General features: G+C 45.2%; 1 protein-coding gene, 1 non-coding gene and 1 pseudogene across 3 annotated transcripts in view; 1 reads left to right on the top strand and 2 right to left on the bottom strand.

Annotated features, from left to right (window-relative positions):
• RAB44 (RAB44, member RAS oncogene family) overlaps positions 1-16,235 on the bottom strand; it is a 38,406-nt gene extending 22,171 nt beyond the window's left edge. Inside the window, exons 1-2 of the mRNA XM_086371424.1 lie at positions 16,163-16,235; positions 5,093-5,310 (exon numbers count right to left, since the gene is read on the bottom strand). Of these exons, the coding sequence (XP_086227550.1) occupies positions 5,093-5,299 (207 nt within the window). The 5' untranslated portion in view covers positions 5,300-5,310; positions 16,163-16,235. The remainder of the gene's footprint in view (positions 1-5,092; positions 5,311-16,162) is intronic.
• A 2,253-nt stretch (positions 16,236-18,488) lies between these two features.
• Positions 18,489-18,594, top strand: LOC147346695 (U6 spliceosomal RNA). The gene has a single exon (XR_015153307.1). It is a non-coding gene; the product is annotated as a U6 spliceosomal RNA (small nuclear RNA).
• A 3,894-nt stretch (positions 18,595-22,488) lies between these two features.
• Positions 22,489-24,046, bottom strand: LOC147346694 (BLOC-1-related complex subunit 8 pseudogene; annotated as a pseudogene). The gene has a single exon (XR_015152650.1). The product of XR_015152650.1 is annotated as a BLOC-1-related complex subunit 8 pseudogene (transcript).
• Positions 24,047-25,090: the final 1,044 nt, after the last annotated feature.

Here is a 25,090-nt window from a genome sequence, read left to right as displayed (position 1 = left end):
CTACATCCCTTACACGGGCTCTGGGTGGATTGGTTTGTAGAGACAAAAAAGTGTCTATATAAATCTAATGGCCCTCAAAGTCACAGAAAATAATGAAACCAAACTTCTAAGGCTTTAAATGTGCTGGACTTAAAAAAAAAAAAAGTTCCTCTTATGAGAACTAGCGAACTCAGAAAACTTTTAAGGAGCCGGGTTCAGATAATTAAGGTGAATCTTTGATCAATTAGATTGGTTTAATAATTTTTGTTTGCAAAAGATAAATAATAGCAGTCTGTGTTTCCCATAACTTATGTTAATATAATACAAGGATACATTCTATGGCAAATATTATGTTATGTATATTCTGTCACAATTTTTTAAAGCTGTGCAAGGCATATGCACGACTGTAGAAAGTTGTGTTATGTGTATTTGTGAGCTTTGCTGTTCACTAAAATGCTGTCCAAGACAGTTCTCAGTTTTTTACCCATCAATTTTTTTCTGGGAAATAAAAGCTGATTACTTTGTTAAAAGTTATAATCACTACAATGTTTTACTTGATACTAGAAACAGGAGTAGCAGAAGAACAACTGTGTCTGCAAGGAAAATGGGATGTACTTTTGCTCCAGGAGATAAAGGAGGTGGTTTTGTTTTAAAGTATCTGGCAAAATCTGAATGGATATAGGGGATTGTAGAGGGTTTGTTGAAAGGGAATCTTATTTGTCTTGATTTTATAATACCTGAGTCTGAAAATAAGCTATAAAGTTTATGTTAACATCTTGACAAATTTGGCTCAGTTTTGATGCGTTTATAATTAAAGATATAAAACTTGTGAAACTTTGACTGCCACATGTTATATTCATGCAAAACTAGAATTTGGCTCCATCTCTATGAAAATGATAAACTGGTCTCAGAGCTCCATGCAAGGGTTAAAGGAGGGTTACTATTAGTCTTCCGTGTAAGTTGCCCAGATAACTGTTTCCGTGTCTCAGCAGAACAATTTTCTCTGCTTTGTTTTGGCTCAGTTGTGTTTTCATTTTCATAAAAACAGAAAGTAAAGCCACTGTCCATATAAAAGAGCTAAATAACCTTGCAATAGTATTGCCTTCTTATAGAGTTGAACTTCCCTGGTGGCCCAGCAGTAAAGAATCCTCCTGCCAATGTAGGAGATGCCCTGCAGCAAGATACGGCAACCCACTCCAGTATTCTTGGCTGGGAAATCCCATGGACAAAGGCATCTGGCGGGCTACAGTCCAGGGAGTCACAAAGAGTCAGACACAACTTAGAGACTAAACAGCAAAAGTGTTGCCTTCTTCTATGTTTATTTCAAAATGCTTTATTTTATTGTCACTGATTATATAGGAAACCAAATACTATTTCTCAGGATCCCATGATTGTATCTTAATCTAGTGCCCTACCTTCTCTGATACCTCTTTGGGTTTGCCCTCCCAACATCAGATTCTAAATTTAGAAGAAAAAATAAAAATGTCAAGATATCATTCTCTTTATTTGTTAAATACCTCATCACTATTATAAGAGCATCATGGGAAGAACTGTCAGATCAGAAGAGATATCCAGCCTTTCCTAGGCTAAGTTTACATAGGTAAAAAGCCTTTGTATAAATACTTCATAAACTGCATGCTTTAGGGAAAGGCCCTAGAGATTTCTCAATGTCTTTGCTATGCAAACTATGTTCTTTAGGGGAAATACTGATCAAACTTCATGAAATAGTTATATACTGTATCCCAACAGACCATTTTACTCTCTTCCATTCTGACACTATTAGGCTACTGTAAAAAGGTAGCGGGAAGCTGCTATATAGCACAGGGAGCTCCACTTGCTGCTCTGTGATGACCTAGAGGGGTGGAATGGGTGGGTGGGAGGGAAGCTCAAGAGGGAGGGGATGTAAGTATACATTGACTGATTTACGAAGTTGTACAGCAGTAACTAATATAACGTGGTAAAGCAACTCTACGCCAACAAAAAATGCAAAAAAAAGCCACAGGCTTTGAGTCTCATTACTAAGCACATTTCTGCTTTCCTACCCTTTCCAACCTACCCTGAAGGCTTGGTTACAAACCAGCTCAGTTTGTGTCTTCCACAAAGTGCAGCGTCAAAGCCATGTGGAAAAGGACTGTACCAGGTTCTGCTAACTATTGCTGCTTCGCTTGGGTACAGGGTTCTAAGCTGACAGTAGCCAACCTTCAGACTGAGCCAGTGGATTACAGTTGCTAGAACTCTTTTCAGTCCAGAAGCTTACCCAAGATCCAGTAGATCAAGAATTAATCCATGGAACTAAATCGATGGTTGAAGAAAATTGAGTTACGGTTATTTGCTGGGAATATAGTTGGTATGGTTATCACTATTGTTTTGTTTATTTGGCTGGATTGGGTCTTAGTTACGGCACTTGGACTCTCAAGTTATGGTGCACAAGCTCATTAGTTGCGGCACTCTGGCTTAGTTTCCTTTCGACATGTGGGATCTAATGCCCCAACCAGGGATGGAACCTGCACCCCCTGCATTGCAAGGTGGATTCTTAACCACTGGACCACCAAAGAAGAGCCAGTACTATTTTTTATTGTTTTACTTTTATGGATATTATGAGGAAGTCCTCTCTCTGGCTTCTTGAAGTGAAGTGAAGTGAAGTCGCTCAGTCGTGTCCAACTCTTTGCAACCCCATGGACTGTAGCCCACCAGGCTCCTCCGTCCATGGGATTCTCCAGACAAGAATACTGGAGTGGGTTGCCATTTCCTTCTCCAGGGGATCTTCCCGACCCAGGGATCGAACCCAGGTCTCCCGCATTGCAGGCAGACGCTTTAACCTCTGAGCCACCAGGGAAGCCCAGTTTAGGAGAGTATGCTTTTGTAAACTGAAATTTGGGCTTCCTTGGTGACTTAGATGGTAAAGAATCTGCCTGCAATGCAGGAGACCTGGGTTCGATTCCTCGGTCAGGAAGATCCCCTAGAGAAGGGAATGACTACCTACTAGAGTATTCTTGCCTGGAGAACCCCATGGACGGAGGAGCCTGGCGGGCTACAGTCCATGGGGTCACAAAGAGTCAGACATGAGTGAGCAACTAACACTTTTACTTCACTTTCAAACTGAAATTTACTATTTTAAGTGGTATTTGAATCTCACTGATCCCTTCCTGACTCAGAAACCAATACTTTTCCTGAATCTCCTTCCTTTCTCTGGCACTATAGTTATTTACAACAGGTTCAGTAAGAATCTGTCCTCCTTTTTACTGGGATACAGTTGGATAGATCAACTGTTTAACCAGATTTTGATTTAAAGGGTGATTCTCATTTAATCAGGTGTGACAAGTCCACTGTAAGGAGCGCCCTTGGACACAATGCCTGCAAAGCTGGCCTGAAAACGGGTAATGTGAAAGGTTACTTTTGGGCAGGAGAGGGACCTTAGAAAAATTGAGAACCTCAAGAAGAGAAGTCCTTCACATGTGTAGGTGAAAACTAGTGGAGAGAGTCTTGTGCTTGGTTTCCATAGAAGTAGGGAAGCCAGCTGGTTTAAGTTTGCCCAAGACTTTCTCAGTTTTAATACTGAAAGTCCCACATCCCAGGTAACCCTCCAGTGCAGGCAAACAGGGACAGAAGGTCACTCTAGATAGAAAAGCCAATTTCAGAGGTTTTACAATTTCAACTTAAGCTTCCATATGAAAACTTCTGGAGAGAAGCTGAAATAGCTCAATACTTCAAAATTTCAGATTTGCAGAGCCTACAGAAGTGATCAAGCCAAACCGAATGAGATCAGCCTTTTTTATGTCAAGAGTAAATTTTGGAGATTATTTATGATCACAGGAAATTACTGGACACTAGGAAATAAAGTGAAAAGACACACAGCACACCCTTTCAATATTATATGCGAGTAAAGACTACCCAAGCCTTGTCTAGACAAGAGGAATGCACTGAGTTCATCTCATTATTTACCTTGAAAAGTCCGACATATTGAAGTTACTTGTTAACTTGTAGATTTTGTCCAGGAGAATTGAAAATAAGTTTGTCTAGTAGTACAGACAACCCCAAAGATTTGTGGCCTATAGGACATTAGTCATTTTCAAAAATGAACTCACCAAACTTATCCTAACACTCTTCTGTCAAATTGCCTATGGTGGTGGTGGTTCAGTCCCTAAGTTGTGTCCAACTCTTGTGACCCCCTGGGCTGTAGCCTGCCAGGCTCGTCTGTCCATGGGGATTCTCCAGGCAAGAATGCTGAAGTGGGTTGCCATTTCCTTCTCCAGCGGATCTTCCTGACCCAAAATCAAACCTGGATTTCCTGCATTGCAGGCAGATTCTTTACCAACTGAGCTACAATGGAAGCCCAAATTTCCCATAAATACTTGCAGCTTCTCAAATGCTCCTTGAGCCTGTCATAACATCATACTGAGTCCCTCACTGACTGATAATAACAATGATGATGAATTAGCTAGATCTTTGATAAGTATTGATTTTATATTTACTCAAAAGTCTTTTTTCTTTACCATTTTGAAAATTATAACTTAACATCAGCCATTTCTACTTTTTTGTGGCTCTGAGGGTAGAATACAGATAGGAAGGGTCAGTTTTGATGGAAAAAGGTCAAAGTCTAGAGCATGGAACAAAATCAGGAGGAGACAGCAGGTCCAGTGAGATGCCAACAACTCACATAGGACCCTTTGTAGAAAATGAAGAAAAAAACAAACAAAAAAAATCAGCCAATCTCAGTCTAGGTCACAGCCGAAGATTCCTTATTGGCATGTACAACATTGGCTGATCTGTTTCACTGAAGTTTGCTGACATTAACAGGGTTTTATTTCCAGGGCCCTGACTGTTCCCCAAGATAAACTTCCCTGCTCAATGGGCTTAAAATTATACCATCTGCAAGTTCCTTCTTTGACTTAAAACCTTTCCTTTATTAAAATGCAAGTGTTTCTGGAAGAGGGTAATACAAAACCTGATCAGTCATTCCCATCTTAGTATAAATAAATCCCTAGCCTTTCCTAAAAGCAAATTTGAGGTGAGAGAAAGGGAAAAGAGCAGGGATGGTCTGCCTTCCTGGGAAGGGGAGTCTCAGAAGGAGAAGCAAAGGGATCCAGGGGATGGGATGGGGCCTTGGGCTCACCGCCAGATCCTCTCTAGTGACAAAGCCCCTCTCCTCGGCACCGCAGTCCTGGAAGAAGCTCTGCAGTTCTTCAGCTGACTGGGAGGTCCAGGACTCTGGCTCGGGGGCCACCGGCACATCCTGGCCATCAGCTGGCTCTCGCATCTGCCGCCGCCGGCTGGAGCCTAGCTTCCGTCCTTTCCGGGTCACTCTGAGTCCACTCTCCATGGTGCTCTGGCCTTGGGGACAGAGAGGGGAGGGGGCACTGGGCTGCTGAACACGCTCACTCCCTGCTCAGAACTCTCCCACGACTCCCCATCACCCCTGGAGAAAATCTGCTGTGGCCAGTGGAGGAGCCCTGGCTGATCTGATCTGTGCTGGCCTCTCGGACCTCATCATCCCCACCCACGACCCGTGGCCTCCAACACGTCTCACTCGGGGCCTTTGCCCTTTCTGCTCCCTCGGGCTGGAATGAATGCCCTTCCTGGAGCTGTCCGCACACTCTCATCTCCTTCAATTCTCCGCTCAACTGTGGAAAGTCTTCTGCAGCCTTTCTAGGTTCTACTTTTTGACTTGGGGCGGTTACTCAGGGCGGTCCAGGATCTCGCTCTGAAGGAGCAGGAGCAGCTGAGCTATCCCTCCTACTGCTCCTCCACCCTCCTCTCCCCCGCCTCCCAGCCTCAGCTGGCCCCCAGCCTCTTTTTCCTCCTCAACATTTCTCCACCCCTTTGACATACGCACCAGGGAATCAGTAGCTCCCCACGTGGCTCTTATGGCTTTTCAAGATGTATCCACCCTTCGCCCCCTCACTTCCACATCCCATCATGGTCCATGTCAACCTTTCTGAACTACCCACGGTTCCTGGAATTCCAGACTCTTGCCCATGCTTCCTCCCTTTGCCCCAAACCTCCCCCATTCCCCCACCCCCTTGCCTAGCTGATACCTCTTCCTCCCTCACCTTAGAGGCCACCTCCTCTGAGATCCTCCCTAAAGCCCCCTCCATACCTCAAGCACATACTTTATGTGGCCTGATGATGTGCTGGGCTCACGCATGTGAATGTTAAGTCACCCTGTGCCTCAGTCCACACTGCTCCAGCTCCCCAGCATATTCATCAGTGCTAAGTCGCTTCAGTCAAGTCCGAGTGGGTGGCCGTGCCCTCCTCCAGGGGATCTTCCCAACCCAGGGATCGAACCCAGGTCTCTTAGGTCTCCTGCGTTGGCAGGCAGGCTCTTTACTACTAGCGCCACCTGGGAATCCCTCCCTAGGACGTAGTAGATGCTCAAGTAACGGTTGTCCAATTCATTCATTGGAGTGCTTTTGTCTGTCACTGAAGGTCAGGTAAGTCAGTTGATAAGGATTTTGATGGATAAGGATTTGTCCAGCTGAGGCCTCAAGGTAGGAAAGAAGGAGGCTGGAGTCTGGAAGGAGAAGAGTCAGGTCCTATGCTGGTGGGAGGGAGGGGGCCTGAGGGGGAGTAAGTCATGGGCATGTAAAGCTGTATTGAGGGAAAGGGATTGACGTGCACATAGGCAGCTTCGTGCAGGCGCTGAAACTTGAGTAAAGCTCTAAAGAGGGCAGGTAGGATTTAGAAGGCTTGAACAGCGTGTGTGAAGGGACCGGGGCCGCGGAACCCCACACCCACTCTGGGCTTGCTTTGTTGGAGTCAAAGGTCACAGACAATTAGAGTAGAAGGGTCGGGAGGCTCTGCCTGAGGGGTAACTGGCTCATGGCAGGAGTCTGGGGCCACCGGTCTAGGTTCCCCTTAAGTAAGTTCCTTTACATAGGTTGCACAGGAGCTGAATGAAGCAATTCCTCACTCTTGAGGAGGCCCCAAACTTTTAAGTGAAGTCGGGTCTCTGTCTCTCACTGGCTCCCCATCAGTTATTGCCTTTTTCTGTTCCCTTTCTGCTTTTTTCTGTCCACCTGGTTTCTCTCCATTTCTCTCTGTCTCTGTCTATCTGTCTCTCTCTCTCTCAGGGACTTCAAAGTCTGCTGCAGATGCAGTTTTGAGATTACAGATGTAAGGGACTTCCCTGGTGGCACAGTGAATAGGAATTCACCTGCCAATGCAGAGGAACGTTCGAACCCTGGTCCAGCAGGATCCTACGTGCCACGGAACAACAGAGCCCACGCACCATAACTACTGAAGCCCACATGCTCTAGAGCCCATGCTCCACAGCAAGAGAAGCCGCCGCAATGAGAAGGCTGAGCACCGAAACTAGAGAGGAGCCCCCGCTCACGGCAACTAGAGAAAGTCTGCAGGCAGCAAGGAAAGATTCAGCACAACCAAACATAAAATAAATAAATAACAAATTGTTTTTTATAGAACGATTACAGATGTCAAACTGCAGTGGTATACTGGAGTCACATCTTGCTGCTGCTGTTAAGTCGCTTCAGTCGTGACGGACTCTGTGCAACCCCAGAGACTGCAGCCCACCAGGCTCCCCCGTCCCTGGGATTCTCCAGGCTCTTACCTGGAGTGGGTTGCCATTTCCTTCTCCAATGCAGGAAAGTGAAAACTGAAAGTGAAGTCTCTCAGTCGTGTCCGACTCTTAGCGACCCCATGGGCTGCAGCCTACCAGGCTCCTCGGTCCATGGGATTTGCCAGGCAAGAGTACTGGAGTGAGGTGCCATTGCCTTCTCCGGGAGTCACCTCTTAGGGGCTTGCAGAAAACCAGTTGTAAGTCTCTTTTCCCAACTCAGCAGCTTGAGATCAGCTGCTGTGGGAGTATTTATACCATCAGTTCAGTTCAGTCGCTCAGTCGTGTTCGACTCTTTTCGACCCCGTGAATCGCAGCACGCCAGGCCTCCCTGTCCATCACTAACTCCCGAAGTTCACTCAAACTCATGTCCATTAAGTCGGTGATACCATCCAACCATCTCGTCCTCTGTCGTCCCCTTATCCTCCTGCCCCCAATCCCTCCCAGCATCAGGGTCTTTTCCAATGAGTGAACTCTTCGCATGAGGTGGCCAAAGTATTGGAGTTTCAGCTTCAGCATCAGTCCTTCCAATGAACACCCAGGACTGATCTCCTTTAGGATGGACTGGATGGACCTCCTGCAGTCCAAGGTACTCTCAAGAGTCTTCTCCAACACCACAGTTCAAAAGCATCAATTCTTTGGCACTCAGCTTTCTTTATACTCCAATTCTCACATCCATACATGACCACTGGAAAAACCATAGCCTTGACTTAGACGGACCTTTGTTGGCAAAGTAATATCTCTGCTTTTCCATATGCTATCTGGGTTGGTCATAACTTTCCTTCCAAGGAGAAAGCGTCTTTTAATTTCATGGCTGCAATCACCATCGGTAGTGATTTTGGAGCCCAAAAATATAAAGTCTGACACTGTTTCCCCATCTATTTCCCATGAAGTGATGGGATCAGATGTCATGATCTTCGTTTTCTGAATGTTGAGCTTTAAGCCAACTTTTTCACTCTCCACTTTCACTTTCATCAAGAGGCTTTTGAGTTCCTCTTCACTTTCTGCCATAAGGGTGGTGTCATCTGCATATCTGAGGTTATTGATATTTCTCCTGGCAATCTTGATTCCAGCTTGTGCTTCTTCCAGCCCAGCGTTTCTCATGATGTACTCTGCATAGAAGTTAATAAGCAGGGTGACAATATACAGCCTTGACGTCCTCCTTTTCCTATTTGGAACCAGTCTGTTGTTCCATGTCCAGTTCTAACTGTTGCTTCCTGACCTGCATACAGGTTTCTCAAGATGCAGATCAGGTGGTCTGGTATTCCCATCTCTTTCAGAATTTTCCACAGTTTCTTGTGATCCACACAGTCAAAGTCTTTGGCATAGTCAATAAAGTAGAAATAGATGTTTTTCTGGAACTCTCTTGCTTTTTCCATGATCCAGCGGATGTTCGCAATTTGATCTCTGGTTCCTCTGCCTTTTCTAAAACCAGCTTGAGCATCTGGAAGTTCACGGTTCACATATTGCTGAAGCCTGGCTTGGAGAATTTTGAGCATTACTTTACTAGCATGTGAGATGAGTGCAACTGTGTGATAGTTTGAGCATTCTTTGGCATTGCCTTTCTTTGGGATTGGAATGAAAACTGACCTTTTCCAGTCCTGTGGCCACTGCTGAGTTTTCCAAATTTGCTGGCATATTGAGTGCAGTGCTTTCACAGCATCATCTTTCAGGATTTGAAATAGCTCAACTGGAATTCTATCACCTCCACTAGCTTTGTTTGTAGTGATGCTTTCTAAGGCCCACTTGACTTCACATTCCAGGATATCTGGCTCTAGGTGAGTGATCACACCATTGTGATTATCTGGGTCATGAAGCTCTTCTTTGTACAGTTCTCCTGTGTATTCTTGCCACATTCTTAATATCTTAATATTAAGATTCTTAATATCTTAATATCTTCTTAATATCTTCTGCTTCTGTTAGGTCCATACCATTTCTGTCCTTTATCAAGCCCATCTTTGCATGAAATGTTCCCTTGGTATCTCTAATTTTCCTGAAGAGATTTCTAGTCTTTCCCATTCTGTTGTTTTCCTCTATTTCTTTGCATTGATCGCTGAGGAAGGCTTTCTTATCTCTTCTTGCTATTCTTTGGAACTCTGCATTCAGATGCTTATATCTTTCCTTTTCTCCTTTGCTTTTCCCCTCTCTTCTTTTCACAGCTATTTGTAAGGCCTCCCCAGACAGCCATTTTGCATTTCTTTTCCATGGGGATGGTCTTGATCCCTGTCTCCTGTACAATGTCACGAACCTCCATCCATAGTTCATCAGGCACTCTGTCTATCAGATCTAGGCCCTTAAATCTATTTCTCACTTCCACTGTATAATCATAAGGGGTTTGATTTAAGTCATACCTGAATGGTCTAGTGGTTTTCTTCACTTTCTTCAATTTAAGTCTGAATTCGGCATTAAGGAGTTCATGATCTGAGCCACAGTCAGCTCCTGGTCTTGTTTTTGCTGACTGTATAGAACTTCTCCATCTTTGGCTGCAAAGAATATAACAGTTTGATTTCGGTGTTGACCATCTAGTGATGTCCATTTGTAGAGTCTTCTCTTGTGTTGTTGGAAGAGGGTGTTTGCATTTTCTTGGCAAAACTCTATTAGTCTTCGCCCTGCTTCATTCCGTACTCCAAGGCCAAATTTGCCTGTTACTCCAGGTGTTTCTTGACTTTCTACTTTTGCATTCCAGTCCCCTATAATGAAAAGGACGTCTTTTTTGGGTGTTAGTTCTAAAAGGTCATGTAGGTCTTCATAGAACCGTTCAACTTCAGCTTCTTCAGCGTTACTGGTTGGAGCATAGGCTTGGATTACCATAATATTGAATGGTTTGCCTTGGAAATGAACAGAGATCAATCATTCTGTCATTTTTGAGATTGCATCCAAGTACTGCATTTTGGCCTCTTTTGTTGACCATGATGGCTATTCCATTTCTTCTAAGGGATTCCTGCCCATAGTAGTAGATATAATGGTCATCTGAGTTAAATTCACCCATTCCATTGACTTCCCTGGTGGCTCAGACGGTAAAGCGTCTGCCTACAACACAGGAGACCTGGGTTCAATTCCTGGGTTGGGAAGATCTCCTGGAGAAGGGAATGGCAACCCACTCCAGTATTCTTGCCCCCACCCACCAAAAAGGAGGGTTCAATTTATACCATCAGTTCAGTTCAGTTCAGTCTCTCAGTCGTGTCCAACTCTTTACGACCCCATGAATCACAGCAAGCCAGGCCTCCCTGTCCATCACCATCTCCCGGAGTTCACTCAAACTCACATCCATCGAGTTGGTGATGCCATCCAGCCATCTCATCCTCTGTTGTCCCCTTTTCCTCCTGCCCCCAATCCCTCCCAGCATCAGAGTCTTTTCTAATGAGTCAACTCTTTGCATGAGGTGGCCAAAGTACTGGAGTTTCAGCTTCAGCATCATTCCTTCCAAAGAAATCCCAGGGCTGATCTCCTCTAGAATGGACTGGTTGGATCTCCTCGCAGTCCAAGGGACTCTCAAGAGTCTTCTCCAACACCACAGTTCAAAAGCATCAATTCTTCGGCGCTCAGCCTCCTTCTCAGTCCAACTCTCGAATCCATACATGACTACTGGAAAAACCATAGCCTTGACTAGACAGACCTTTGTTGGCAAAGTAATGTCTCTGCTTTTCAGTATGCTATCTAGGTTGGTCATAACTTTTCTACCAATTTATACCATGGGAATCAGCAAATGTTACAAATCAGAGTTTCTTCCCCCAAAGAACAATCACAAGCACATCCATTCCCAGACCTAGCATGCATTTAAGTGACCACTGTTTACTGAACACCAACTGAATGCAGGCAGAGTGGGAACTGAGCCTGCCATGGTGTGTGTGGCTCCATCAGGCAAATTAGGAAAAGTGTTCCTTCCTCCCAGCAGATGCAGCCCAGTGCCAGGGCCCAAGGGTTGGCAAGTGGACTGTTGGCTGGAGTCCAGTCCCCTCTCTCCCCGTTTGCCCAGGCACCTTTGTGCAGGACACAACCTACATACCCAAGTGGAGCCCCTGGCCCTTTACATATATAGGCGTGGACTAACTCCTGGTCTCCCTTGGAGGTACTCACACAGCTTCATGCAGAAGAAGACACAAGATTAATTACAGCACAGTGTGGAAGGGGCAGCAAACCTGTGTGCCAAGTGCTGTGAGAGCACTGCAAAAGGAGCAACTCACTCAGCAGTGTCTATCAGGGAAGACTTTCTGGGGGAGGTGACATAACTTAGCAGTGACTTCCAGGGCAGAAGAGATCAGACTTAACCCTGGATCCCCTCATGCTGCCCAGCCTTGTTCTGGGCATGTGTTGGACCCTCATGCCCTCATGTTACTCACTGTTTCCTCTTCTGATTCACACTGTCCCTCAGAATGTGGGATGTTCTAGTAGACAACTAGTAGACTCAAATAATACTGATGTTGTAAAAGAAAAAACAAGGCAGAGGGACTGTTCTATATCCAAGAGAATAAAAATAGGGAATTCTCTGGCCATCTGGTGGTTAGAACTCTGCACTCTCATTTCCAAGGGCCTAGGTTCAATCCTTGGTCAGGGAACTAAGATCCCACAAGCCAAGAGGAGCAGCCAAAAAGAAAACAGAGAGAAAGAGAATAAAAATAAATGATACCTAAATATATTATGTGATTGTTAATTGGATTCTCCTTCAAAAAAAACCAATAAGAATAAGGGATATTTTGTGGACAGCTGGGGAAATTTGAATACGGACTTTATATCAGATATTCACTGAGCAATGTGAAATTTTTTCGGTGTGACACATGTTGTGATCATGTAGAAGAATCTCTGTCTTTAAGGGATTCATGCTGAAGTATATATAATGTCTGCATTTCACTTTCAAATGGCTCTGTGTAAATACATAAGCAAATTAAGAGGAAATAAGTGTGTGTGTGTGTAGAGAGAGAATAAATGGGGCAAATTGTGAGCCATCTGTCCAATAGCTTTCATTGTACTATTTGCTCAACTTTTGTAGATTTGAAAGTTTTCTTAATAAAAAGCAGGGGAGATGGGAATTGCCTGGTTGTCCAGTGGTTAACTTTTGAATTGTGATGCTGGAGAAGACACTGGAGATCCCTTGGACTTCAAGGAAATCAAACCAGTCAATCCTAAAGGAAATCAACCCTGAATTCATTGGAAGGACTGCTGCTGAAGCTGAAGCTCCAATACTTTGGCCACCTGATGTGAAGAGCCAACTCATTGGAAAAACCCTGATGCTGGGAAAGATTGAGCGCATGAGGAGAAGTGAATGACAGAGGATGAGATAGTTGGCTGGCATCATCGACTCAATGGAAGAATTTGAGCAAACTCCAGGAGATAGTGGAGGACAGGAAAGCCTGGTGTGCTGCGGTCCGTGGGGCTGCAGAGCGCCACAAATGAGCGACTGGACAGCAACCAGGGGTTAGGACTTTGCACCTTCCCCGTCGAGGGCCCAGGTTCAGTCCCTGGTCGAAGAACTGAAATCTCTCAAGCTGAAGGGCAGGGCCAAAAAATAAAAATAAAAACCAGAGGAGGAAAAACCAAGCCAAGAATGAGATTCCAGGAGTTAGAATAGAGAATTTCATCCACAAATCCAACTGTCCTTCCACTAGTATCAGTATCTCCACAACCACATCACCCTCCAAGCTCTCCCTGGAGACAATGACGAGATACACACCCCTCCTTGGGCTGCATCTGTCCACACTTGGAAGTCACCATCCATCCTCACTCACCGTCCCCCTAAGAGGGGGGGTCTCCTTCCTCCATGACCCGACGACTTTCCAATGGGCTGGGCCTTGGGCCTTGTATGTTATAATCAAAGAAACACTCACTGAGCATCGGTACCAGAAGAGGGTCCATCACACCCTCTTGACCCATAAGTGTGGAAAAAGAGGCCAAGAGAGGCAGTGATTTCCAGTCCCACTGCTCTAGTCAGGCAGACTCTGCCTCTCCGAGCCCTGCCGCTCACAGGCTATGTGACCACGGGGAAGTCACATAACATCTCCGTGCCTTATTCTCCTCACTGGGACATGAGACTAGTGTCTCCCACACAGGGTTGCCATGAAGATGAAATAAGACAGTTGAACTGGAAACACCACTTCCTATTCCCAGCAGAGCCCAACTCGCATTTTAGCTTTACTTTTTTTTATCATTAATTTTTTTTTTGGTCTCACCACGGGGTTTGCAGGATCTGAGTTCCCTTGCCAGGGACCGAACCCACGCTCCCTGAAGTGGAACCTTGAATTCTTAACCTCTGGACCACCAGGGAATGTCCCCAGCTTTACTTTCTCTCAACACTTGTCACCTTCCCAGAATAGAGTCTTTTATTCATTTATTTTGTAAAATTTGCATCTTCTCTTACTGAATAGAAGCCTCTTCCGTTTACTGCTCTATTTCAAATGCCTAAAACAGTGCCCTGCATACAGTCAGTGCTCAGCAAATATTTGTTGAATATGTAATCAATGTAAAGCACTCAGAACTATGCCCCGAATATGGCATAGGATAACCACTGGATACAATAGCCCATGACATCGGTGTGATAGCATGGATGCGGGTGAAATTCCACTGGAGTCTCATAAAAGTCAGATGTTGTACAGATATGATTTTATACCCACTCAACAGGTGAGAAAACTGAGAGAGGGGGTTCCGAAAGGCAGAGGCCACCAGCCCAAGCCATGACATTGGAAGCAAACCTGATGCCAGACCCACTCTCTGGGTTTGTCACAGGACAGACTTGCCCTAAGACCGCTTCTCGGAGAAGCACCTCCTTGGTGGGCATGAGACGCCTCTGTGGATCACAGACGCCAGACGGAGCAGTCGTGATGGGCCAGGGCTTTGAAACAGGGCAGAGTGGGAGGCTTTGCTCTGGCTGTCAGACTTAGAAACTCAAGTTCCGCGTGCACTTCCGTTGATGGAGATAACACACATGAGGCAGAAAGATAAGATTCTTGTTGTGGAAGCTTCGAGAACTGAAGCCCTGGGGAGGAGAGTCTGCTGTGATGTGGGTGCCATGTCACTGAGGATGCCAGGCTCCCACAAGTGAAGGGAGTCACAATCCTGAAATAGAATCCCTGTGGCCACATCGCAGGACATGGGATGCTCTTGGCACCCTGTGGGGGAGTTTCTAGTTGAGCTGCACCCCATTTCCACCAGTCCCCTGACACTGTGTAAGGAAGCAGCGCCTACTGGACACCTCGCCAGTCCCCACTATGCCTCAGGCCTCAGTGTCAGCCCTCTGAGCCCGTCGAGTCTTCTCTGCCCAGATGGCACTCAGCGGCCCCCTCCTTGCCTGTCAGGAGTCCCGGGGCTAAAAGGCAGCAGGTGCCCTAGGGCCAGCACCGCCTCAACATACCTGTCACCATCAGTCAGGGACAGGGAGTTCCCCCTCACAGCTGAGAACAGTGCCCTAAAAACAGTCTGTGTCCCATCTAGGCCAGGGATGGGCACTCAGAAACAACGGGAACATCCTTCAGTCAGTTCTCACAAAGGTGTACCTGTGCATACACACAGGCATATGCATGCACACACACACACACACTCACTCACTCACAGTCAGCTCTCACACTCACTACTCCCTCACAGTCAGACATGACACCTGTCACAACCTCTGGTGTGTACCAAGGTTCCTGCCCACTCAGAGTCACTCAGAGCAAAGTCCTTTGAGTCTGCCAGCAGGGGCATCCCTCTGTCAGCGCCCCCTCCTCCGCCACATCCCCCCTTCTTTTCTTTTTTTTTCCAGCTGCACTGCAGGGCCTGTGGGATCTTAGTTCCTTGACCGAGAATGGATCCCAGGCCCCCCAGCAGAGGAAGCGCAGAGTCCTAACCACTGGACCACCAGGGAAGACCCCACATTCCCCTCACTGGTCATCACAGCCTCACACCTGTAACCGTGGGAAATGCCATCCTGCCCGGGAGCAACGCACGCATGCCCGCACACACACCCCCGGCACTGTGCCCTCTCCCCACCTCACCCAAGAAATCAAATAAAGTTTGAGGCTAGACCTGAGGGCTAATGAATCCTGCTCCCAGTCCTACCAGAAATCAGCTCCCCATTGTAGGATTCGGCTCAGGGAGCAGGGACCACAGGCTTTCCCTCAGGAAGTGGAGAGCCTCGTAAGAGGGTGCTGTGGGGACCAGGGCAGAATTGCAACAGGGCACCTGCACCTCGCCAGTTCCATCGTCCTCTCTTCAAAGGAGTGAGGACCTGGGTCTGTGCTTCACTCCACCTCCTTCAGTAACTACAAGTAACAGCGATAGTCACAGAACTCAGGTTGTCCAAGTCGGCAGATCCAAGAGACCCCCTAGTATATTTATCCTCTCTCTTGCTCCTACTAACCTCAAAGAGAAACCAAGGCTCTGAGAAGCCAGGTGACTTGCCCAGGGTCACACGACCATTTGAGGGTAGATAATTTATCCAAGTCTCCTGCCCAAAGGCCTTCCACTAGCTGCAGAGAGCTCCAGATTCATGAGAAAAAGCCTCAGCCCTTTGCACCTCATCCCAGCAGCTGGGTGGGGACCACAGCTCCCTCCCCCATCCTCATGCCACCAAAGAAAAGAAGCATTGCAACTCCGGGTCGCTCCCACCTCTCAGAGGCTCCCAGTCGTGCATGTACCCCGTACCTCTTGGGCCCGGTAATGAGGCAAAAACTGCCCCCAGGAGACCACGAGCTCTGGAACTGTTAACAGTCTTGCTTCTTGCTTAACCACTCTTTCCGTTCCGTGGCAAGCCAATCTCTTGTGCTAATCTATGGGACTTCCTGTCGAAGTGACCAACTGGTTATCCTTTCACAATCTTGCTTGGTACTCCCGAGGCTCCCTAGTCCTCAAATCTTGGAACTGAAGAAAGCTGGAGCTGGTGGAGAGACCCCTGTAATCAGAGGCTCAGAAAAGTAAGGTCGCCCAGTTCTCAACGGTGAAGTCAGAACTTGGACCTAAGTCTCTGGTTGCAAGAGGGATTCCTCAACTTATCCCAACCAGAGTGTTCAAGAGCACAGTTATGGCTAAAGCCAAGTGTATACACCATGCCTTACCTCAGATCCTCACCCTCAGACCATGTCTTGGAAATCCAGGGGAGGCCCACACCCAAAGTACCTTTAGAGAATAGTCTAACCTAATACCAGAATTTACTGTTGAACTGCATGGTTCAGTTCAGTTCAGTTACTCAGTCGTGTCCAACTCTTTGCAACCCCATGAATTGCAGCACGCCAGGCCTCCCTGTCCATCACCAACTTCCGGAGTTCACCCAAACTCATGTCCATTGAGTCAGTGATGCCATCCAGCCATCTCATCCTCTGTCATCCCCTTCTCCTCCTGCCCTCAATCTTTCCCAGCATCAGGGTCTTTTCAAATGAGTCAGCTCTTCCCATCAGGCAGCCAAAGTATTGGAGCTTCAGCTTCAACATCAGTGCTTTCAATGAACACCCAGGACTGATCTCCTTTAGGATGGACTGGTTGGATCTCCTTGCAGTCCAAGGGACTCTCAAGAGTCTTCTCCAACACCACAGTTCAAAAGCATCAATTCTTTAGCGCTCAGCTTTCTTTATAGTCCAACTCTCACATCCATACATGACCACCGGAAAAACCATAGCCTTGACTAGACGGATCTTTGTTGGCAAAGTAACGTCTCTGCTTTTGAATATGCTATGTAGGTTGGTCATAACTTTTCTTCCAAGGAGTAAGCATCTCTTAATTTCATGGCTGCAATCACCATCTGCAGTGATTTTGGAGCCCAAAAAATAAAGTCAGCCACTGTTTCCGCTATTTCCCTATCTATTTGCCATGAACTGATGGGATGATCTCCGTTTTCTGAATGTTGAGCTTTAAGCCAAATTTTTCACTCTCCACTTTCACTTTCATCAAGAGGCTTTTTAGTTCTTCACTTTCTTCCATAACGGTGGTGTCATCTGCATATCTGAGGTTATCGATGTTTCTCCTGGCAATCTTGATTCCAGCTTGTGCTTCCTCTAGCCCAGCATTTCTCATGATGCACTCTGCATACAAGTTAATAAGCAGGGTGACAATATACAGCCTTGACGTACTCCTTTTCCTATTTGGAACCAGTCTCTTGTTCCATGTCCAGTTCTAACTGTTGCTTCCTGACCTACATACAGGTTTCTCAGGAGGCAGGTCAGGTGGTCTGGTATTCCCATCTCTTTCAGAATTTTCCACAGTTTATTGTGATCCACACAGTCAAAGGCTTTGGCATAGTCAATAAAGCAGAAATAGATGTTTTCCTGAAACTCTCTTGCTTTTTCAATGATCCAGCAGATGTTGCCAGTTTGATCTCTGGTTCCTCTGCCTTTTCTAAAACCAGCCTGAACATCTGGAGCTTCACAGTTCACATACTGCTGAAGCGTGGCTTGGAGAATTTTGAGCATTACTTTACTAGCGTGTGAGATGAGTGCAATTGTGCAGTACTGAAGCATGAATATAAATGGATGAACTTATGGGGACAAAATAAAGAATAGAAAGGAATAGACTCACTTTATACGGGAATTTATTGCACAAAAAAGATGGCATTTCAAATTAGTAGAGAAAAGATGGTTTAGTCAATAAACTGTGGGAAGAATGGCCTAAATATCTGCCAAAAACAAAGTGGGAACTCTAACTCTAAAAGAATTCCAGATCAAAAGTTCAGGCATGGACTTCCCTGGCGGCCAAGTGCATACAAATCTGCCTGTTAATGCAGAGGACACAGGTTTGATCACTGGTCTGGAAGACTCCACATGGTGCAGAGCAGCTAAGCCCGTGTGCTGCAACTGCTGAAGCCTGTGCCCTGCGACAAGAGAAGCCGCTGCAGCGAGAAACCCTCGAACCACAGCGAAGAGTAGCCCCAGCTCACCACAACTAGAGAAAGCTCGAACAAAGCAACGAAGACCCAGCGCAGCCAAAGTAAATAAATAAAGCATTCTGGCTAAAAAAAAAAAAAAAAAAAATTAAGCATTTAAGTGCTCACTTCAGCAATACATACTAAAGCTGGAATGATACAGAGAAGATTAGCATGGCCCTTGCACAAGGATGACACGCAAATTCATGGAGTGTTCCATGTTTTTTAATACAGAAAGGCAAATATCATATGATATTTCTTATATATGGAAATCTTTTTTTTTAAAGGGTACAAATGAACTTTTTTTGCAAAATAGAAGTAGAGTCACAGGGATGTAGAAACAAACATGGTTATCAATGGATAAGGTGGGAAGGGATAAACTAGGAGATTGGGATTGACATATACATACTGCTATATACTAGGGCCTTTCCTAGTGGCTCAATGGTAAAGAATTTGCCTGTCAATGCAGGAGAAACAGGTTCAATCCCTGGTCTGGGAAGATCCCACATTCCTCGGAGCAACCAAGTCTGTGAGCCACAACTACTGGTCCTGTGCTCGAGTCCAGGAACCTAAACTGCTGAGCCCACGGACCGCAACTACTGAAGCCCAAATGCTCTAGAGTCTGTGCTCCAAAAAAGAAGCCACTGCAATAAGAAGCCCACGCATCGCAACTAGAGAGTAGCCCCCACTCGCCACAACTAGAGAAAGCCGTCGAAGCAATGAAGACCCAGCACAGCCAAGTAAATACACAAAATTATTTTTTTAAAGGTAAAATAGATAACTAATAAGAAATGGCTGTAGAGCACAGGAAACTCTACTCAGTACTCTGTAATGGCTTATATGGGAAAAGAATCTAAACAAAGAGTGGATATATGTATATGTATAAATCATTTTGCTGTACACCTGAAACTTACACAGCATTGTAAATCAAACATACACCAATAAAAAAAATTAAATAGAAAAAAAGAACTCTCTGCTGATGCAGATAACTGTTTAATATACTCAAAGTGACTGGGAAATCAAAACTATCTGGAATTTCACCATTGTTATTTTTTGTACCTCTTTACAAATATACCATTTATATTTCTTAAATTATAAACATAAAAAAATTCATACAACTATATGTTGTTTGCAATTTGCTTCAAAATAGTCAAGGGATGGAGGAATGCATGGGGCATAGCTGAAATGAGACTGAAGGTGAGAGTGTTTGTCACTCAGTCATATCCCACTCTTAGAGACCCCATAAACTGTAGCCCACCAGGCTCCTCTGTCCATGGGATTTTCCAGGCAAGAAAACTGGAGTGGTTGTCATGCCCTCCTTAAGGGGATCTTCCTAAACCAGGGATCGAACCCAGTTCTCCTGCATTGCATGCGGATTCTTTACCTTCTGAGCCACAAGAGAACCTACTCTGCCGTGTTCTGATTGCCGTTGAAGTGTTGAGGGTACTGCTGGTTCCTTTCTTCTCTCTACTTTTGTGTATGTTTGAACAAATGCCAAAAGAAATTACTGGGTAATTTAAAAATTAATCTTGGCACATTCAAGGCCTTTCCAGTCATATTACAAAGTGTTAGAAGCCATAAAAGAAAAGACTGAGCTAGTCCACTAGATATAAATTTTTTTTAAGAAAAAAATAAAACAACTGAATGGCAAAAAAAAACCTCACCGTTGATGAATCAAAAGGTAAACATACTATGAAAAAGTATTCACATAGCATAGAAAATAAACTAATTTCCTTTTTATTAATATATCATGAGTTCCTATAGATCAATGAAAAACCAGTAATACATGTGAGAAATTGGTATCATTTATGAATATACAATTTGTGAGAAATAAAATGGCTTTCAGATACATGAAGAATGTTTATCTTCACTTAGGATAAAAGAAATAAAAAATAAAGCTATAATGAGATATCATTTTAAGTTAACCAGTTGGTAAAACAAAACAAAAAGGGGATAATATGCTGTTATAAAGGATGTAGGAAAACATTTTCACAAGTTGTAAGAATATATATTGGTACATCTTTCATGAAAAGTAATGTGATAATATCTATCAATATTTAAAATGCAAAAAGCCTTTTATTCAACAATTTCACTTCTACTCATTTGTCCTATGCGCGATGTACAAAATAACGATATAAAAGGATATTCATTACAGCACTGTCTGTCGTAGCAGAAGATTGGGAACAACCTAAATTTCCACCAACAGGAAACTATTAATACTTAATAAGTTCTGATGTAAGCATATGATGGACAACGAGAAAGATCCAGGAAGACTTTGAGAAGATATGGAATGACCTTCAGAAGATATTGTTGAATGAAAAAAGTGAAGTGCAGAACACTGAGTATAGTGTGTTCTGCATGAAGAAGTGCATGTGTGTGGATGAATTTATGCTATATAAATGCACACACAGTTGTACATGTTTGTAAATGCATAGGATATTTCTAACAGAAAAGACAAGAAGCTGGTAACAGGTAGGCTGGAAAGAAGTATCGTGATGGACAAACAGGGAGATTTATGTTTCATTTATTTTGTTAGACAATATCCATTCAAAAATAAATTTAAGAATCATTCATACATATTCAAAGAGAAAGTGATGAAGGAAATGTGGTAAAATGTTAACATTTAGGGACTGTTGGTGAAGGCTCTATGGGAATGATTCTACTATTTTTGCAGCTTTTCTGTATGTCTGAAATGATTTCAAAACAAACAGTTTCCAAGATGAATAAACTTAAGTTCTAAAAAACTACATACTCTCACAACCAACCATCATTTTCACTCCCTTCTTACTGCTGAAAAATTGGTACTCAGAGTTTCCATGGCATTATTGAGCTAAATAAAAATTCATTTTTAATACAACAAAAATCTGTTCACAATTTTATTCTTGTAATTGTTATTGGCACATAGTTGATTTACAATGCTGTGTTAGTTTCAGGTGTATAGCGAAGCGATTCCGTTATACAGATATGCATATCCTCTCTCTTTTTTTTAGACTTTTTTCCCATGTAGGCTATTGCAGAGGATGAGTAGAGTTCCCTACACTATACAACAGGTTCTTACTACTGGTAATTTCATATATGGTAATGTGTATATGTCAATCCCAATCTCCCAATTTATCGCACCCCTAACCCCTGGTAACCATGTTTTCTTTCTATATCTATGACCCTACTTCTATTTTGTAAATAAGGCTTTTTGTACTCATTTTTTTTAGAGTCCACATATTATGCAATATATTTGTTTTTCCGTGTCTGACTTACTTCACTCAGTATGACAATCTCTAGGTTCACCCACGTTGCCGCAGATGGCATGATTTTGTCTTTTTGTGGCTGAGTAATAGTCCATTGTATACATGTACCGTATCTTTATCTGCTGCCAGACGTCTAGGTTGCTCCCGTGCTCTGGCTGTTTTAAATAGTGCTGCAGTGAACACTGGGGTGCGTGTATCTTTTTGATTTATGGTTTTCTCTGGGCAGTGCTGAGGAGTGGGATTGGTGAGTCACATGGGGGTTCTATTTTTAGGTTTTTAAGGGCCCTTCATACTGTTCTCTGTAGCAACTGGACCAATTAACATTCCCACCAATAGTGAGGAGGGTTCCCTTTTCTCCACACTCTCTCCAGCATTTACTGTTTGTAGATTTTTTTTGATGATGGCTATTATGGCCTGTGTCAACAAATATTTATTGAATGTCTAATATGAGCCAGCACTGAGAATACAAAAGTGAAAAAAATAGGGAAAATCCATATACAATATAATATCTGATAGCCATAAGTGGTATGAAGAGAAGTAAAGCAGAGCAAAGGGATTGAATGGTGGGAGGTATATTTTAGATGGCGTGGAGGGGTGGCGGTCAGGAGAAGTCTGTCCAAGGAGCTGATACTGGGATAGAGTACGTGAGGAAGAAGTTTTGGAAGAAGCATGTTCAGGGAGAGGAAACAGGGAGTGCAAAGGCCCTGAGGCAAGAACTTGCTTTGTGTACATGAGAAGCAGTGAGGAAACCGCTGTGGTTGAAGAGGTAGTGGAGGGCAGAGTGAGATGAGGCCAGAGGTGCGAACTGTACACCCTGTAAGGACACGGCTTTTTAAGTGAGACAGAAGCCACTTGGAGGATGACAAGATCCTGTGTGGGTTTTATTTATTTATTTATTTATTCAATGTTGGCAAATGCAGTGATTTTAGGGACTCATGAAACTGAAGAATTAAGATTTTTCTGTGTTAGGTACAGCTAGATCCAAGGTCCCAGGCTGGATGTTCTTAGGTTCCACGTTCCATCTGCTGAGCTTACCAACTCGAGAAAGAAGATGGTACTTTTTGTACTTTTCCAGAAAAATCTTCAGGGAAGACCTCTCGTTGGATCACGTACCCATCTCAAACCAAGCACTGTGACCTGGGAGATGGGGCGCTCTGATTAGTCAGGCCAGGGTCCCACATCTACCCCTGGGGTCAGGGTGTCTTCTCTATATGGCCTGAGTGGGGTGGGCATTTCTGCTGAGGTAGAACACAGTCCAGGCAGGAAATTACACAAATGTCTGCCTCAGCCTGTAGAGAAGGCTCCAGTCCACACTTTCTTGTCTAGATGGAGAAAGGTAGGACCAGAGAGGGTGAGAGCCAGGCCCCACGTCACACAGCAAGTCAGAGGCAGGGCTGGGGCCACATTAGACCAGGGTCTGCTCTCCCCTAGCTGTGTGATGCTGCACAAATGACGCCACCTCTCAGAGCCTCTCTTCTCCCACCTGTATTCGGGGTGACATCTCCCTTACAGGGCTGTCTGAGGATGAAAGATGACCACTGTGAAGTACCCGGCACAGAGCTGGACACACAGCAGGTGCGTGGTCGTGGCAGCAGTTATTGGTCCGAGGGGCCATGGCCATGTCCAGGGCCAGTGAGGGGCGGGTAAGAATCCAAGGGCAGCAAAGTCTCGTCTCAGCACGTTCATGGCTGGCCCAGAGGCAGGAGGGATGCACTGGCCACACTTGCTTGGTCTTCGGTCCCTGCCAAGTCCCATAAGGCTGTGTCAAAGAGTCCAGCTTTGGTCAGGCTGGTCAGAGGGGCCAAAGCACCTCCAAGTCTCTTCCGGGATCAGGCTGAGGAGGGTGGGAGTGGTTCCTCAGGGCTGTGGCCCTGGGCTGTGGCGTTCATGGCCGGATGCTGATGGCCTGTTTGAGGAGACCCTCCACGCTGTGGAAGTAGACACTGCTGTCGACAAGGTTCTTCACGGCACTGCAGGCGTACTCCACGGTGTAAATGGCTCCCTGGCTCTGCTCCTCCCGCCGCTGCATGTCAGCCTTATGCTGGGCCAACTCAGGCAGAGAGCGGCACACACGGTCCTGCAGCCGGTACAGGGCCTGTGTGGGTTTTAAAAGGATCCTTGTGGCTGCTTTCATTGTGGAGAATAAACTGTGTTACGCAGAGGCAGAACGAAGCAGGAGACTAACGCGAGGAGGCTGCTACAATAATCCAGACAAGTGATGGCTGGAACCAGGGGGGCAGCCACAAGTAATGAGGAGAGGCAACTGGACTCTGGATATATTCTGGAAGGAGGGCCACCGTGCTTGCTTCTGTATTTGGGCAATTGCAGGAGATCTGGGACCTTTTTCTCGCCAGCAAGGGACTCTCCCCATTTCTCTGAGAGTAGAGTGAGTTTGGATTTTTAAGATCAAGTCCCCAGGATCTCAAGGCATCCCGAGTCCATTTCCCCCCACCCCCACCACCCCACCGCCCAACAGTGGAAACAAAAGGGCACAGAGACAGCAGGGGGAGGTCCAGCCATCTCTGATGGAGCCTGTGTCACAGAGTCAATCTGTAGGTGGTGAGAGCTCAGCCTGGCCTCCCCCCTCACACCGGCCCCAGGGGAGGAACCTGCCCGTGAGACAGCTGGCAGGAAGACATAGCTTGATGCTAGGGGAAAAATTAGATGCAGGCCTCTTGGGACACAGTAGAGCTAACTTGAAAATGCAACGTCACTAGACTAAGCTCGGAAATTTTACAAAATTTTACAAAAACGGAATGAAGGAACGAGCATCAAAGACAGTGAGATGGTTTTGTGAATGCAAAATTCCACGCTTACTAATTTTCTTTTAAAAAAATTTGTATAAGGTGAAAGTGAAAGTGAAGTCGCTCAGTCGTGTCCGGCTCTTTGCGGCCCCATGGACTGTAGCCTACCAGGCTTCTCCGTCCATGGGATTTTCCAGGCAAGAATGCTGGAGTGGGTTACCATTTCCTTCTCCAGGAGATCTTCCCAACCCAGGGATCGAACCTGGGTCTACCGCATTGTAGGCAGACGCTCTACCATCTGAACCAGGAGGGAACTGTTTATTGATTGATTGATTGATTGATTTTCATGTATATTTTTTTAGCTGTGCAGCATGCAGGATCTTAGTCCTCCAGCCAGAGTCTTAACCACAGGACCTCCAGGGAATCCCTAATTTTCTTTTTTTTTTTTCAACTTTTTATTTTGTTTTGGGGTATAGCTGATTAACAATGTTGTGATAGTTTCAAGTGAACAGGGAAGGGAGGGAGTCCCTAATTTTCAATTCCCTAAAGGGCTTACTTGGTGGCTCAGATGGTAATCTGCTTTCAATGTGGGAGAGCTGGGTCTGATCCCTGGGTCAGGAAGATCCCCTGGAGAAGGGATTGGCAACCCATTTCAGTATTCTTACCTGGAGAAATCCATGGACAGAGGAGCCTGGCAGACTACAGTCCATGGGGTTGCAGTCAGACACGACTG

The sequence above is a fragment of the Bos grunniens genome, chromosome 23, assembly GCF_055505025.1.
Source record: "Bos grunniens cultivar Pamir isolate PY7600 chromosome 23, Bosgru_T2T1.0, whole genome shotgun sequence".
NCBI lineage: Eukaryota > Metazoa > Chordata > Mammalia > Artiodactyla > Bovidae > Bos > Bos grunniens.
The sequence above is the reverse complement of the archived record's forward strand: the minus strand, read 5'-3'. Positions and strand labels throughout refer to the sequence as shown.